The sequence below is a fragment of the Tasmannia lanceolata genome, unplaced genomic scaffold (genome assembly GCF_043159265.1).
Source record: "Tasmannia lanceolata isolate RefF3 unplaced genomic scaffold, GAP_Taslan_0.1 ptg000006l, whole genome shotgun sequence".
NCBI classification, from domain to species: domain Eukaryota; kingdom Viridiplantae; phylum Streptophyta; class Magnoliopsida; order Canellales; family Winteraceae; genus Tasmannia; species Tasmannia lanceolata.
In genome coordinates this window covers 45,468,936-45,486,689 of record NW_027518683.1, presented here as the reverse complement: position 1 = coordinate 45,486,689, position 17,754 = coordinate 45,468,936, and the positions used below count along the sequence as shown (strand labels likewise).

Here is a 17,754-nt window from a genome sequence, read left to right as displayed (position 1 = left end):
AAATTTTAAATAAGTCTTCCTCTTAAACGGAATTTAGTAGGGCTTATCTAAAGAGAGTATGAATGTGTGAACTGAGTGAGTCTACGTGGGCTGTTATACGATGTGAGATTTTTTCTAGTCATTTTCCAGGACTTGTATCTGATAGTTATAGATTAGCCCACTTGTTAAATGACCCAAACCATTTATTTGCTGCTTACAGATGAGCCTTACACAGAATTCTACCGCTTTGAGATGTTGATTAATTGGTAGGGGCTGCATCAAAACGTAGAGTCGGACACACCTGTGTGGATGATATAAACCATTTATTTATTGGTCCCTGTTATAGATTGACTCAAGCAAAAATCTTCTCTGATGATCCTAACACTTCAACATACAAGGCTAAGAGAGTCAAAAAAAAAAAAAATCATATAGAAATTCAACATATAAAGGGGTTAAGATCATCCTATCCAGGGATTTTTTGGGCCCGACCTATCTACTGACTACAGTGGGGACGGTCAAATGAATGGTTTAGATCATCGACATAGGTTAGCTCCACTGACGTCCTTTCGTCTGCACGAGGTTTCAGTAAATACACACATGACCACCATACAATTTCTATCTTGTTCAATGATCCAAACCATTTTTTTTTTCTATTCATCGGATGATTCTAAGCCTTTGATTTGTGGGGGATCTGTTGATGAACCTCGGCTGTTTATTTTGTTATTTTCTAACAACCCATTAAATGCCACAAATTAAAGGCTTAGAGTTTTATGATGGAGCTTAGTGTATTTTCTAATTCTGTAGACAAAAGGTTTAGGAGCATTAGAAAACTAGCCTTCACTTGTTTTCTTGGCCTACCTATACTTTCCAATGCAAAGTACGGCCATTGTAGTTTCTAAGTAGATATATAAAAGGTTTCGGAGCATTAAAAAAGTAGCCCTCACTTGTTTTCTTGGCCTACCTATACTTTCCAACGCAAAGTATGCCCATTCATGTATAAAAACTCTTTGTTTTTTTAGGGAAATTCCATTCCTTGATTTGTTTATTGAGTTTGACCAATATATAAGATACTACCTGTCCAAGTAAGTTTGTATATGCATGACCCATTGCATATTTGAGAGTCACATGCTGGATAATTTGACTGCTTATTTGAGTAAGCCACTCCGATTCATTTATTTGCTAAGCTCTTTCTATAGATGGGGCACACCTCTAAGTTCTCTTTGTGGGATTTAATTAGGCTACTAAGAAACAATGGTCTACATTCATCTAGAAAACCTCCACAAATAGAAGGTCAACGTAAGCCTATGTGAAAGCTTGCTAGATGCCTTATCCATAGCAAGGCCCAGCAGATAAAATTGATTTTGGATCATTCAAAGAGTGCGGCCCAACTTGTACTTCTTCCTGTTTATATTATTATTATTATTATATCAAGGGAAAATGTGGTTCATGTCTCTTATAGTTTGGCCTGGGAATAAGTTTGTGAGGCTAATGGTAAAAATATTCTATAAATGGCTGGGAAGAGATTGGGAAAATTTGGAAAAAAATGCATATGTATTCTACTTATATAAACATGTATTTCTATTATATATGTATATACTTATTATTCTACATAAGATAAACAAAAAAGCATGGAAGTATTTTTTTTTTTTTTTGTTGTTGTTGCTAGATTGGGATATGAGTTCTGATGTTACTATAATGTCTTTTTTTTAATTCAAATAAATAATATTGAATTTTTATTTAAATTTACAAAATTTGTATTACAAATTGAAAATAATTCGCCAAATTTTCATTGAATTTAGAAAACTTGATTTGAAAACTCATGCATTTTTCTAAAAAATGTGAGAATTTTTGTTATGAGAAAAATTAATTACTATGTGAAATTTGCCACTTCATCAAATATTATATAGAATATTAAAAAGTTAAGCTCTTTCCTATCAACAACTTTTTGGGCCCATTTACCTACATGGACGCGATTTGGTCCATTGATCCAATTGGCGACCATAAGTTCGACCAACTATTCTCATTGAGGTCAACTTGATCATGATACTATTACATAACCAAAATTACATTGAAAGATAAAAAAAAGAAAGAAAACATCTTCAATATTAAGAACATTTCCACAAGCCCGATATAGGGTAATTTGTATTCAACATTAAAGATGGGGGAAATTATATCATGATATCCTCCCCCCCGCGGATAAAATCCCCCGGTGAATTTATCCCCAAGCAGTGAACTATTCTCACAGAAACCGTTAGGGGTGGGGAATATCATTTCCCTAAAGACAGTTATGATCTTAAGTTGCTATGCCATCTTTAATGGAAGTTGACCAATGCGGGCTCCCTTTGCCCCCCGTTTTTTATTTTTTGCAAGGGTATATACAATCATTTCATACTAAGGAAGTCTAGGGTTGTGCCTGTCGCTCAATGGTCGAGCCTTTGTTTCTCAACCTCGAGGTTGCAGGTTCCATCCCAGCTTACCAACCCAAAAAAAAAAAAAAAAAAAAAGGAAAATTTGCCTCACTTGTATTTTTTTTTAGTGCAAGTAAAATTATATGCTTTTATGACGAGTTTACTTCCCAAACAATCATTATTAAGGGATTTGCTAGGCAAGTTCACAGCTGACTTGTGCAGAACAGAGCAGTCACCTTGGATGAACAAAATGAATAAGACAAAATCTGCTGAAAAGTGAGCCTTTACGGCTGTATCTCAGGCAAAAGTAAAAAAGGCCTTGCAAATCCCTATTATTAATATTCAAACTTAGGTCCAATATTGCATACATATGCAAATGATTTGGTAGATCCCCATGTCGTGGCACCTAATCTGTAAGATAAAGGGGATAAAAACCAATGGTTTATCTTCTTTTTGCATGCTGTCAAAGATGACTTATTTGATCAAAGTTCAAAGACTATCCAATTACAATGGGCATGACTTGTCATTGCCGGCCTTTCAATGTATCATTTCGTAGATTTTGTTTGTATGTGTAGAATATCTATACTAGATGTACAGAGAAGTCACCTCATGTACTTTTAGGCCAGTTCGTTATGGATTTTGAGTCCAAAGTAATTATTGGACTCAAAACTAAACATAGTTTGAGTCCAATAATCAATTTTACTCAAAATCAATTCTTAAAATCTATAAAGAGAAAGATGTTACAATAATAGGCACAAAAACATATCCCTAACTTGGCACATGTGAGAGAGGGAGAACCAAGGTGCAACACATATGAGCGACAGACACTGAGCCTAAGAAAACTAAATGTTCAATACTTGTGAGTTACATGTTGGGGTCCCTGGCAAACCCTAGCTTACCGATAAAAAAAAAAAATAATTCTCAAAATCTAAACCAACAGGGCCAGGCTTAGGGAACTGATAAAAATTGACTTCCTAAAGTCATTTTCATTTTTTATTTAGTCCAAAACTGATTATTGGGCTCATAATTAGATTTAATTTTGAGTCCAATAATAAATTTTTGACAAAAAATCAATTCTCGAAATCCAAAACGAATAGGGCATAGAGGGTCGAATAGGGCGAAAGTGACAATGGACGGACTACCCCCATTACCACCTAGTAAATCCATAAAATCATTATATCACTCATTCTCTCTCTCTCTCTCTCTCTCTCTCTCTCTCTCTCGCGCGCGCATCGTGGGTCCTTTTCAGAGAAATCATATTGTTAGAAGTTAATTGTGTCAACCTGAAGCCCGTCTGAGTTGACTCGACTCTCTAGTTAAATGAGTTGACTCGGCAGCTTCCTATTTAGTATTAAATGTGAAAGAAAAACATATCTATCTATGAGAAATCCGTATGTAAATAGAAAAATGCTCGGGTTTTTATCGACTTGGCAGCCATTCATTCAATTTGACTCGACTACATCAACTTTCGAGCTCAACAAATGAATTGGCATCCTTTCGAGCTTCACAGGTTTTAAAATATGATTTAAACATATTATATAATAATATATGGCATCCTTTAATGTAGCTGGTTGTTCTGTAATGAATTTAATGCCTACAAAGTTATATACAATTATAACCTATTCAATAGCTAAAGCAGAATTTACATTTAGGTTTTAAATAAAATAATTTATATAGTACTCCTATTATGTATATACTAGTTGTGCGATGCATGAGGCTAGGAACAAAATATACTTTAAAACTGTTTGGATAAAAAATAGACCAAACTCTCTTTGGATAGAAGTAAAACTGATCACTAGTTGTAATCTATTGGTAAAGATGTATGTTCCAATAAAACTAAGATATTGAACATTGAGTTCGTAATTCCCTCCACGGGGTGCACATGCAGAGCAAATCGTTGATGTAGAAATCAAGCTTAGCATGTTGTGCAACACACGGATTGGCAGTCAAAATACCAACCTATTTTCACATGCAAAAAAAAATTGATAGGTAGAAAGAAACAACGCTCCTCTCTGTGGAAAAAAGGGCTGCAAAATGTGAATTCTAAAATTGCATTGTACACAAGAGTTTGTGTCCTTCCACACTTCTAACACTAATGTGTTTTAGAGTTTCAAAACACTTGGGATTTATCCCTAAGACTCCATTTGTAAATAGAACACAGAGTGGATAGAAGAGCCAATGTTTGGTCTTAAAGTGGGTCCCATCAATGTGGGCCACACCATAAAATGCTAACAGAGGACAGTCTGGGTCCATTGAATAAATGGGTTCCAAAAATCGATCAGCTCCACCGATTTTGCTGATTTCTCATTCGTGATTGTGCAGGATTTTAATTAGGCGGAAATCAAGAAACAAAACGGAGTCAATTCGCCTGTTTCCTCGAATCTGAGCCCCACCCATTTCTTCGAGGATGAAAAATGGGAATGGCTACGGAACATGCCCTTATTTTTTGTTGAGTTCTTGAGTTTACTCGAAACCCTTAATATTTTCTAACTTACTGAGTTTACTCGATTAGTTTTTGCCGAGTCATTGAGTTTACTTGAACTTTATGAGTTTTCCAATGATGATCTCAACCCTTTATTTTATGTATAAAACAAGATTTGGAGACAACATCGAGAAGGGATCTGTCAGGTAATTTTGCGGAAAGCCATTTTGCTCATGCAAAAGTCAGTCGCGAAATTGGCCTAGAAAATTCCCTATTAAAAAGTTGGAGACAAAATTAGGACAAGAATCATACATGTAAGAGAATGAAGAGGTGCCTCAATGGAATAAAGCCATTTTTTAATGGAAAAGAAAATAGAGCAAGAAGTCAAAAGAATAGTCTGAAAATGTAAGCATTTTGATCTGATAAAGTGGAACTGAGAAATTTGGAATACTGCAATGGGTAGGTAAAGGGAGAGAGAGAGGTGTGATATCACCAATCTCTGTGAGAGAAATTATATCAGCATTACCTTGTTTTTATATTGGCATTCCATTTTAGTTATTCCACGTATTATACAAAATTCCTATCAAGATATCAACCAATTATAAAATAGTGGATGCGATATTCGTCACTTTCCTCAAAAGACTTTTACATCCGATAAGATCCTATCAACAGCCGATTAAGAACAGGAAGGTTTACCATATCAAAACAAGAGAGTGAGGAAGTTAGACATGGTATTTGTATCCCGAAGGCATTGAGAAAAATGGTTGATTGAATGACCACACTCTATATCTTTCCCTGTTACTACTTTGAAAAGTGCTCCATTTTTTATTTTTTTTTGACAAAATAAGAGGGGAAATTCTGTAGTTCTAAAACTCAAAAACTAGATTCAAATAAGTCTTCCAAGACCCGATGATTAGTCAATAATTTTTTTTTAATCAAGGTACGTATCCAAATTTGATGGATCTTACAGTGATTTGCTAGGTTTATTTATTTATTTATTTATTTATCAAGGTACGTACCCAAATTTTGCTTAAAAAATAAATTGGAATCATTCCGAACCCAACCCGATTATATGGTAAGAGCTCAACCCAGATTCCCAAAAATCAACCTGAGTTGCCACCCCGATTTTGGGGGAACATTTACGTTGTGTTCCATCATATGGATGGTTTGGATCATCCTAGGGGTGGCACGTACAGTACCTTTTGAAAAATACCGGGGACTATAAGGGCTTACACCATATAAAATTTCCATTAAATATACTATATTGTGATTTAAATACATGCACATAAAAAAGAAAAAATGAAAGTGACTCTAGGCCCACGCATCCCGGGGGGTGCTTGCCCCCCCCCCCCCCCCCCCCCCCTATACGAGGGGGCAAATGCGAGTCCAATCCATTGCAGTTGGTACCACCATGATTAGATGATCTTAGAAGTTAGAACCTTCGTTGTAATAATGCGACTTTGAGGACCGCCAAGAAAAACGAATCCATTGATTTTTGTAAGCATTGATGTTACAAAAGGCAGTTGGTACCACCATGATTCAATTATCTTAGAACCTTCGTTGTAATAATGTGACTTGGAGGGCCCCAAAGAAAAACGAACCCATTGATTTTTGTAAGCATTGATGTTACAAACAAAACATATGTACCGAGGCCAAGACTTGTTGACTTCTACGGACCAAACATATGCTCTATAAGGGACCGACCCTGGGTCGGAATAATATTATTCATAGGCTCCATTTCTTTCGACCTAAAAATAGATGCAAAATTTGTTTTATATTCTAAAAGAAATGATAGAATGAAGGGCTCCCTTGCAAAAATCAGCTTCAAGCGCGCCCTTATCGGCTGACATCATAGGACCTTGAAAACCATGTTGACTTTGCATAAATTAGCCAATAAGGGCATCCTTGAAGCTGTTTTTTGCAAGAGGGCCCTTCATTCTATCATTCCTCATATTGTAAACATAAAACAAATTTACGTCGAAAGAAACGGAGCCACCAAAAGCATATGTTTTTTGCTTGAATCACATTCCGTCACTTTTTTTATTTTTATCGGTAAGCTGGAGTTAAGCAGACCCCTACCAGTATATTAATTAAAAAAAGATATTACAATAGAAGAAACAAGACCACTCCCCAATCTTGAGAACAATGACTAAGGAAGGGGGCATAACAACAAAGATCGTGATACCCTTGATATCAAAACATGCAAGAGAATAGAGAAAACACGTGAACTCTAGAGCCGGTCCTCATGATTAAGCCACTAATGGTCCAAGGCGTCTTTCATCTTCTGGCTAAAATACCTTAGTCTCTGGCTCTTCCTCAGCTTCTGAACCTTTGGAGATTTAGTTTTCTTTTCATGGAGGGTTTCATTTTTCTTCTGATTGGGGTGTACTTCTTCATCAGCCTCCTTTTCCAAATCCTCTTTGGAGGAGTACTCTGTTTCAGTCCTAATTGCCTCCTCTTTGCTATGACAAGGATCACTCTGACAATCCACCAGAGACTTCATGATTATCCATGGCATCAGAAATCTGATTGGGAACATGGTTGGGAACATGGCATCGGAAATCTGTTTCAGTCCACATTCCGTCACTTTTTTTTTGTTTCTATCCATTTCTATAAATTTTTTACGAGATATTCCAGAAAGAGGATCCCCATCTTAGTGAACAAAACGACAGGTGCAGACCAACATATGTGATTTGGTAATTGGAACATTGCCTTGAGGTGCGAAGATTCATCGGTGAAAAAATTAACTATTTAAAGGCATCTTAAAGATGTTTTTTTAATCATTCTCAATCAATGATCTGAATCACCTGATGAGGGTGGGAAAAGGGCGATACGCCTGAATTGTGACTAGGGCTGCAACTCGGGTCGGGCGGGTCGGGTTTTGGAGAACCCAACCCTACCCGAGAAATATCTCGGGTCGGGTCGGGTCGGGTTTTTTTTCGGAAAACCCACGATTCCCAAACCCGGTCCTACCCATGATAAATCTCGGGTCAGTTCGGGTCGGGTCGGGTCGGGTTTTTTCACGTTGACGCAAATTTTTAAGGAAAATTCTTGTTTGGCAAGGCAACTCAACTCATAGAAGCAGAAATTACACTCACATTACACTTGAATCAAACAATGATGTAATTACACTCACATCACACTTGAATCAAACAATGCTGTAATCAAACAATGTTGTAATTACAATCAAACAATGTTGAATCAAACACTTGAATCAACTCAACTCATAGAAGCAGAAATTACACTCACATACAGTAACAATGGGTGCGTGGGTTTTCACTTTTAACTTTGGGATAATTACATTTACACCCCCTCTAGTTTCTGACACATCCACTTCCACCCCTATAGTTTAAAACGTGACAAATACACCCCTGTAGTTTCAATTTGTTTAAGGTTTGCCCCCTCAGCTGAAGGTTCGTCCATAGATTGAAGGGTTAGGATGATCCGATGGAGCTGATTTTTTGGACACACCATATCTATGTCAGGACCCATCAAATGAACACTTTGGATCATCCAAATAATGTGGACCCCTACTCGAATCCAAACACTACCAAAAAATCATCCAAATAATGTGGGCCCACATTGTTTGGATGATCCAAAGCGTTCATTTGATGGGTCCTGACATAGTTAGGGTGTGCCCAAAAAATCAGCTCCATCGGATCATCCTAACCCTTCAATCTATGGACGAACCTTTAGCTGAGGGGGCCTACCTTAAACAAATTGAAACTACAGGGGTGTATTTGTCACGTTTTAAACTATAGGGGTGGAAGTGGATGTGTCAGAAACTAGAGGGGGTGTAAATGTAATTATCCCTTTAACTTTTAACTAACAATAGAAAAAAATGTACATACTATAACTTATGTAACTCGGGTCGGGTCGGGTCGGGCCCCTTCAAACCCGGCTCGACCCGAGATTCATGCAGGCTTTTGAATACTGAACCCGGCTCGACCCGAAACCCATGAAACCTGAACCCGACCCAGGCTATTTTCGGGTCGGGTCGATGCAGGTCGGGTTTTACCCGGCTCGAGTTGCAGCCCTAATTGTGACGATGAAGAATATTCATGAATCTGTTCACCATACAGGAGTACGTGGGTGGGTCATGCAGTATAATTTTTTTCTTGATAAAAAAATAATAATTCAAAATATTTCCCATTTTTATATAAAATTGCTTATTGAGCTTTGGATGCCACAAAAATTGATTCTTGATGGGATGCAAAAACTCAAGCCTATCACAGGCCACCACCTGTCCTGGAGTAGGTAAACTCCAGCCTATAGCAGGCCGCCACCTGTCATGGAGTAGGTGAACTTCAGCCTATCACAGGCCACCACCTGTCCCGCCACCTGTCATGGAGTAGGTGAACTTCAGCCTATCACAGGCCACCACCTGTCCCGCCACCTGTCCTGGAGTAGGTGAACTCCAGCCTATCATAGGCCACCACCTGTCCCACCACCTGTCCTGGGAATAGGTGAACTCCAGCCTATAGCAGGCCGCCACGTGTCCTCGCACAGGTCATCCCACGTCACCACGTTTCCCTCTATAAAAGGGAGTTCAAAGCTCAAACCAAGGGTAATGCAAAACCTTCTCTCCATCCAAAACTCTTAAAACTAGCTCTGCACTCCTGCTCATACTGACTTGAGTGTCGAAGGGCCTGTCCGGAGTAACACCCGGGTTGGTCTTCTGACCTCGCTTGCCTTTGTGCAGGACTTAGCTCTCTCAGCAGGATTCAGTCCCTTCAATCTGGTCCCCCAGGACTCAGTTCCTTTGGTCACCTAGCTCAGCTCTTACGCCACTGTCGTACCTGTTACCGATTTTCGGCCTAACAATTCTTATTTAAAAAACAACATATTTTGGGCAGTGATAAATCGACTCCCAAATATCTTAAATCGACTTCCCATGTGTCTTTCTCTCTCCTCTGGATTAGAGAGAGAAAGTGGAGAGAGAAAGACACATGGGGAGTCGATTTAAGATATTAGGGAGTCGATTTATCAGTCCCCTATATTTTGAGTTAATCTTATTCGTAAATGGGACATTGAGGACATTTTGTGAGCCGTAAAAAAAGTATTATAACCATTATTTGTATATAAGATTGCACGCAAATAACGTTATAAACAAATAATTTTAGGAGTTTCAAAAGACTTTAAAGTGTTGAGTTGAATTTCTACCTGTTATTGAGTGTAAGGAAAATTCCTAACAAGGTTCCTTTGTACCAAAGATGGTTGTGTTAAAAAGAAGACAGAGAACTCAACAACCAGAATGATTGCAGAGAAATGATATCCACACAGCCTATTTTCATAGGGGCGCGGCACACTTGAACACTTTCTTGATTGGCTATTAAGAGGATCTTTGTAATTATAACAGCTTTTAAAAGCAAATTAGAAAAGGACAGTGATAATTTCAACGCCAATAAACCTTTATTGATGCCACAACCGATACAACATCGCACATGTTGTACATATTGTTCTCTCTCTCTCTCCATAAATCCTGGTGGGCCCAACAACTGAATTGTTTAAATCTTTAAACAAGGGAGGCCCCACCCATACTGACTCTTTCTTCTCTCTTTGAACATAAATGGGGCCAACAATGAACGGTTTAGATCATGGGAGAAATTCGTGATTTTTTCCTTTATTTAAGTTGATGGGTTAGTTGCCCCCTCTCAATTTTGGGATTGCCCCATTCAATTTAGGGATTTTTTCTTAAGACAGTTTCTAGGATTTTTTTAAGACAGTTTCTAAATTAACTCTCTTCCTCTCTCTCTCTCCTTGATTCGATAAGAGCGCGTAGTAGTTTTCAAAAAGCATTGTGGGTCACTTCATAAAATGATCCAAACAATTCATTTGTTGGGCTAGCATGATCCTAGCCCTCCTATCTATAGGTTGCATCTAGCATGATCCTAGCCCTCCTATCTACGATGAGATTGCCTGTTATAGAAACCTCTATGAATCGGAGGTTTACTATCATCCTATGGAGTTGATTTACGCAGTGCAGTCTATTTATGTTGTGGCCCAACGAATGAACAGTTTCGATCATCCTATGACGTGGGTTCACATCAAGTGCACACAACATATAAAATCTCCATTAAGTCACTAACATTCTTGGGCCATGCTATGCACGGGTTCTTCAACACTACACCATATGTGCTAAAGGGAGAGGGTGCAACAAATTGGTATTAGAGAATTGAACCTTTAAGAGGCCTGTTTACCTCAAATCAACCTCTTTCCCCATCTTTTTCTCTCTTTTTCTTTGTTTATTTGTGTTATGGCTAATTAGGCACGTAACAAGTGGTATCAGAGCAGCTGATTCTGTGCCATGACTACAACTAGGGATATTTTGGAAGAACACCGATGATTTTCAAAAATCTAGGACAAAATCAGCATAGCCATTGAGGAAATGTGCAAAGAAGATTAAAAGTTGAAACTTGAGAAAATTGATGTTCGTGTAGGGAAAAGTGTGAGAATTGATGTCAACAGAGCTGAAAAATCATAATTCTTTTCGAGTTTGATCACAACAAATTTTGAAAGTAGAGTTCAAAAGACGGTGACTGTTATTTTTGAATATGGAAGTCCAACATTAGTTGTGTTGCTCAACAAAATAATGTCATTTGAGACTTTGGGGGATTAAAGTATTTTCCAAAAGGGAAGGAATGATATGTGCATGTTAGTGGTGTTAGTCATGTGTGTAGTTACTAAGTATTGCTGTGTAATGTGGTGAGTGTGTTGTTATTAAGTAGTGGTGTTGATGTAATGTATGTCAGTTATGTTGGTTTTCAACGGGTGTTTAGTTATATATGGGTCATGCAGTGGGAGTCGGTTAAGGTAGTTTTGATAGTAGTGGTTGCATTTTGCATGTGCCAAGTGGCATATTTTTGTATTTAAAATACTATTTTCTAATGAAATGAGAGAAAAAGAGAATTTTAGAGCAGAGAAGAAAACTTTGCTTTTAGGAAAGTCACGGTTCCTCTAGAATTGAACCTTTAGGAGGTCCAGCTGTCTCTAATCAACCTCTTTACCTATCCCTTTCTCTCTTTTTCTTTGTTTAATTATGTTTTGCCGTAACAGTAAATCTACAAATTAGAGGGTTAGATCATCCAATGGTGATGATTTTTGGGGAACAGTGTAGAAACATTAAACATTGGGGCAAATTATATGCAACCAAACATACTCTAAGTCTCTAATTAATTATATTAGCGAATCCAAAAGAGAGCAACACATCTTAGTAAGCCCCACAAATTGTGCAACCAAACATACTCATATTCATAGTCATAGGAGTCCACCACCAACTTATGAAATCCTTAACATAAACCAACATGTATAAGCAGAACAGAAACACGCTATGGTTTACATAATATTTCCTTTCTACAAGAAAACAACTCGCCATGGACTCCCTCGAATGGCCATGGAAACCCCTCACACCCCCACAGGTTTACATTTTCAGAGGTGGGCCCTTGTTCCACCCGTTCTTTAGAGTACAAGCAAACCTTACTTCAACAATAGAACGAGATCTTCCCAACTACCAAAGCCGATCCTTCCAGTCGTACCACCATCTCCACCTGCAATTCTCCAAGAGGGCAAAAGTCTTGAGAGGAAGAATTGAACTATAAATGATTAAATAACACCAATTCTAACAGCTTAAGCTTTTGGAGTAATTGGTTGTTCACATGGCATTAGAGCTATTGCTTCACGGCAGGTCCTAGGTTCAAATTCCAACAACTCCTTAATACTAAAAAATCCTCATGTAGAGCCCTCCCAAAAGAGGGGCCACATGTACGGCCAACCCAAAAAAGAGGGGCCTGATTAAATAACACAAATACTAACAGCTTAGGCTTTTGTAGTAATTGGTTGTTCACATGGCATTAGAGCTATTGCTTCACGGCAGGTCCAAGGTTCAAAATCCAACAACTCCTTGATACTAAAAAATCCACATGTAGAGCCCACCCAAAAGAGGGGCCACATGTACGGCCAACCCAAAAAAGAGGAGCCACATGTGAGGAGTGAAGTATAAATGATTAAATAACACCAACTCGAACAGAAGGTTTTGGAGTAATTGGTTATTTCACACACGCACGCACACATAGGAGAGAGAGAGAGAGAGAGAGAGAGAGAGAGAGAGAGAGAGGTGGGTGTACCAGTAGAAGTCCCATCGGGGTCGGACTTTGGTCATTCTGTTCTCCCCATAAGGGTCATCAATCTGTGATCTCCTGCTGTTGCGGAAAGCACAACATCCAATGCAGTAGATGGCAATGAGGAAAACAAGAACGACAACGTTGAGGACCGAGAGATTGTGCCAATCCCTCTTCAAATCTTCCAGCACTCCTGCCTTGCAGGAATCACACTCGTAGCAAAGCAAACCAGCCGCGTTGTTCCACCGCAAGCAATCCGGGTCCTGACCCACCATCATCTCACTGCTTCCGTAGTTGCACGAAGTGGGCGGCTTGCAGCAACCAGACTGAAAGAAAAAATTTCTGATTTGAGACTTGATGCCTTAAAAATTAAGATGCAGTTGAGTTCATATTTTGCACTCGTATGGTCTTTGATGGGCTGGACCGAGTCACAATTTGACCGAAAACCAGACCAGAATTTGGATGGATAACATTATCCAAGCGGGCCTAGTTGTAAGCAGAGCAAACAATGGTACTACAGCTGGACAAGTCAATTCAAACTCGTCCGAGTAAACCCAATTCTATAAGAAAACAAGTGGAATCATTATGCTACAGAGTATGTATAGAAAACATTTAGGATTGAGCTAAATCCAGCTATTTCAATTAAAAATCCCCTCAAGTAACTCGGTCGGCATAAGTCAATTTAATTTACTTTTGTGAGTCTAGTCGAGCCGAGTCGAGTCACTGCCACACATCAAGACTGTGACCATCCATCTATGTATCAAGAATCATATACCAACAATTATTCCAATTGTAATTCCCAAGCTATCAAGAATCATATACCGACAATAATTTCCTATAGGCCTTGTTATCAATGATCATGCAACAAAATTCTCCCCATCAAATTATCCTGTCTCTTGATTTGTGGTGGTTTTCTTGATGAATGTAGACCATTCTTCTTTTATTCTAACCTTCAATTTAAAGGCCACAAATAATAGGTCTAGAGTCTACCAATAAGACAAAATTTTGATACATGGATGAAGGCTAGCAAATAAATCATCTGGATCATTGAACAATTAGGTGCAAAGACAGAGCATCGCATAAAAGAATATGTTATGTGGGCATCCAAAGATAACCAGTGGGTGCCAAAACGATCACATCAATCAAACCCGGGAATTTGGGCATCGACTTCATTTTCCCTCATCAGTCGGTGTGAGAAAATCCTTTTTCGAATCAAACCCGGGAAAAACAAAATGGAATCAACATCTTTTTGCCTTATAAACGCTACTTTTTATTAATATGAGGTTTTCGTCACATTGGAATTGAAGACTTGGGCAATATTGAATTCAATCTGATCTCGAAAGAAGCTAATTAAACAAAGCCAATCCCGAAATCGACCTTCTTAAGCGGACAGGGCCCTCTTGCAAACTCTAGTTTCTGCCAAAAGCCTTCATTAGGCCCTGTACCGATCCAAACTTTGGTTGGTAATGGATTGGATACATCGACCTCCATGCAAACATGTGCATGCTGTCCTCACTTTGAGAAGCATCCTTCACCTAGACCTGTGAAATGTGGTCCCCTCCGTTGGGCCAACCAAGGGAAAGTAGAAAAATGCTAAAAGGATGGTGGATGTTAGCTATGCTGCTTCCTATCCGTCACTTTTTTGAGCCAGACAGTGCCATGTAGACATGATCAGATCCATGGATGGTGATTAAAAGTACATTGATCGGATGATCTAGCCCCTTGATTCATGAAGCCTCTTTTAGGGCATGCTTGGTTGCACAAATTCTGGGGTTTACTAGGTTTTTCGACCCGTTTTCAGTGCCACGTCATCTTCTAGTGTTTAGTTGTATGTTTAAATTCAAACTGCTAGGAGGCTACTTGTCCTGTCTCCTCCTTGTTTCTTCCTAAACGTTCATGCGGCATGCCAAGCAAGTTGAGTCTTGGGATTTGGCATGCAATGGGACAAAAAAATTGACTATTAGGATTGATCATCCCCGCTAATGTCTGACTAGTCACTCTACTAAGGTTGATCTCCTTGTAACAAGAAAAATCTTATGGGGTAAAGGTGACCCTTGTTTTCTAACGAGTACAGAGGAAGTTTCAGCCATACAAAAGAGAAAGAAAGTGGAATCTGACATGGAGAACCTGCCTTCGGAAAGCATCTTACGGTGACAGAAATTCAGGGATGAGAAGTTCATAAGACGTATTTTAAGAGTGTTATGCGTAGTAAGAACAAAACTATGTTTGCAGAGAAAGAGGAGGAGGGGTCCACCATGTTTCAATTGGCCGGAAGATCGTTTTCCTAGCAAAAAGTGACCCGGACCTGCGGGTCCACGCGGCCCTCCCGTAAATTACTGGTCCGGGTCACTAATCAGTGACCTGTTTGAAATTGACCCGCGGGTCCACCTGGCCCGTCAAAACTGGGCCTGGCCGGGTGGATGCGCGAGTGCCCGTAGAGAAGTGCAAAAGGTTTTATTTTGGCCTTTTTTTTCTGTAATTGTCATAATTTTTGCTTTTTCTTTGTAATTTTTTCCGTAATTGTCATATTTTATTATTTTCTTTTGGTTTTTTTTTTCGTAATTTTTCTACCTTGCTTTCATTTTCTGTAATTTCTCATTTAAAACTTAGTACCTCATGATTATTATTTATTGCTAGCGACCTTTGCACAACTCGTACTTCTGCCAATCTATGCAGTTTGCACCACGTCGACAATAAGACAAATCTCATGGTTGGTGAAGGTGGCTAGCAAATCCCTATACAAACAAAAAAAATCTTAAAAAATATGTCAAAAATCAGGGTGACCTGCGGGGTCGACCCGGCCCGTACGGGCCCGGTGCGAGTCCAAGCTTAGTAACCCGTAAAATTTTCCTGGTCATTTTGACCCAGACCCATACGGGCCGGGTCAAAACCGGCCCAGCCTGCCAGTTTGCCAGGTCCAGGTCTAATAAAGAACCTTGGAATGAGATTGCTTCGTCTACAATCTTTAAGTAAAGAAAAAGCAAAAGAGTCCGCAAGGAACAGAATTTCATTAGAAAGTAAGGAAGCATAAACACTAGTTGTACGGTCTGAAATAGCAAAATTTCCTGAGATAACATTGGAAATTAAACTTTTAAATTCCAACACCACCACCCCTCTATCTCTAGAGAATTATATGATGAATGGGTACAAACATGAAACACCAAAAGGTCGTAAGATGGAAGTACCACCCCTGAACCCTGTTAAGTCAAATATATATCAGGGATGGGATGATGAGTAGGAGTTTGTATGCCCACTCATCATATAATTTATCATAATATCTATACGTACATAATACAGAGATGAGGGGGTGGCTTTTGGGTATTCTTAAAAGTAATTTGCATATAATCATATATATGCGCATTAGTTTTGTATCTACTTTTTTAATGGCTTCCAAAGGGACCATAATGTTCCACTTTCAGTCAAGATAAACTCAAAATACTCTTAGCCCCTGTTTGTGTTAGATTTTGAGAACCGATTGTGAGTCGAAACTGATTATTGGACTCAAAATTAAACGTTAAGGCCCTGTTTGTTTGAGATTATGACAACCGATTGCGAGTCCAAAACCAATTATTTGACTATTTTGAGTTCAAAAATTGGTTTTGGACTCACAATCGGTTGTCATAATCTTAAATGAACTGGGCCTCATTTTGAGTCCAATAATCAGTTTTGGACTAGCAATCAGTTTTCAGAATCCAAAACAAACAGTGCCTTATTTTAAAGTAAGGACTAATTTATGGAATTTATGATGTAATGTAAGTAATTATACTCGTAATCCCTTGTTTAAACAGTGCCTTATTTTTGGGTCTTGCTAACATGTTTTGCATATTTTTGTAGTCTTTTTTTATCAAAAAAATGTGTAGAATGATGTTCTAAGAGCATTTAAATGCTCTTTCACAAGAACAGAGAGGGAGAGAGAAGGCGAAGCAAAGAGAAGAGATGGGACCTGAATGGGAGACATATCTCGCTCAAGATAATCAAGGGGTGTCCAAAGTAAGAGCTTAGCGCAAGTTTTCGAACCCAATATGCAGCTGCGAATCCTGTTCCAGTTGCTTGGATCTTTAACCCTATTCCTAAGCCAAACCGAGTAATCTTGAAGTCGATACTCTTTATAAACTCTACTAGGGATCACCACACCTCCTCCTCCACTAGTAACAACAAAGCCAAAGATGGTGAGAGAGAGCAGCGCTCCTATAAGAAAAATCATCACAAAAAGGTACACCCAAAGCGCCCACGCAACATTAAAGCAGGCACCTATGAAGCCTGCGAGCGAAACCAAGAGCACTATGAAACCCACCACCATCAGTGGTGTTTGTAAGAAGTTCTCACATGTTGTGCTGCTCCGCGCCATCCATAGCCCACCTCCTATTAATGGTATTGATGCTAATAGTGTGAAGAGGTTCAAGAACCCTACCACTGTGTTGCTGAAGTGCCTCATTCTCTTTCTCACTCTCTCCTTACTCTGCAACTATGTTCTCTTTTTTTTTTCTTTGATGCTTCTACTCTTTCTCTCACTTTTTTATTTCTCGACCAAGGTGTAGTGGGGAAGGTTGCTTAAAACACCCTGCTTTATCTCTGCTTCTTTTCCGCTTTCTTTCGTCAAAAGCATCATCCAAAATTCAAATCCATCTCCCCCTTATATTCTATTCTCTATTATATTACACACTAGCTCTAGCTTTTCAGTTTGAAAAAGGTTGTAATAACAAAAAAAAAAACGCTTGTAAAGCAAGTAAGCAACTGTTTCTAATAATAATACAAACTACTTTTGTCCCGAGCTTATCTTCATATCAGTAGTTATCTTAGTAGTATCAAGTATCAATTAAACTTATCT

The 17,754-nt window shown here is 38.7% G+C and overlaps 1 protein-coding gene across 1 annotated transcript; it reads right to left on the bottom strand.

Moving 5' to 3' along the window:
• Positions 1–11,965: 11,965 nt before the first annotated feature.
• Positions 11,966–17,484, bottom strand: LOC143880358 (tetraspanin-6-like). The gene is made up of 3 exons (XM_077383272.1): positions 16,870–17,484; positions 12,933–13,252; positions 11,966–12,356 (listed from the first exon to the last, which is right to left on the bottom strand). Exons 1-3 carry the CDS (start codon positions 17,359–17,361, stop codon positions 12,317–12,319), a joined length of 852 nt encoding a protein of 283 aa, XP_077239387.1. The 5' UTR covers positions 17,362–17,484; the 3' UTR covers positions 11,966–12,316.
• Between the last annotated feature and the right edge of the window lie 270 nt (positions 17,485–17,754).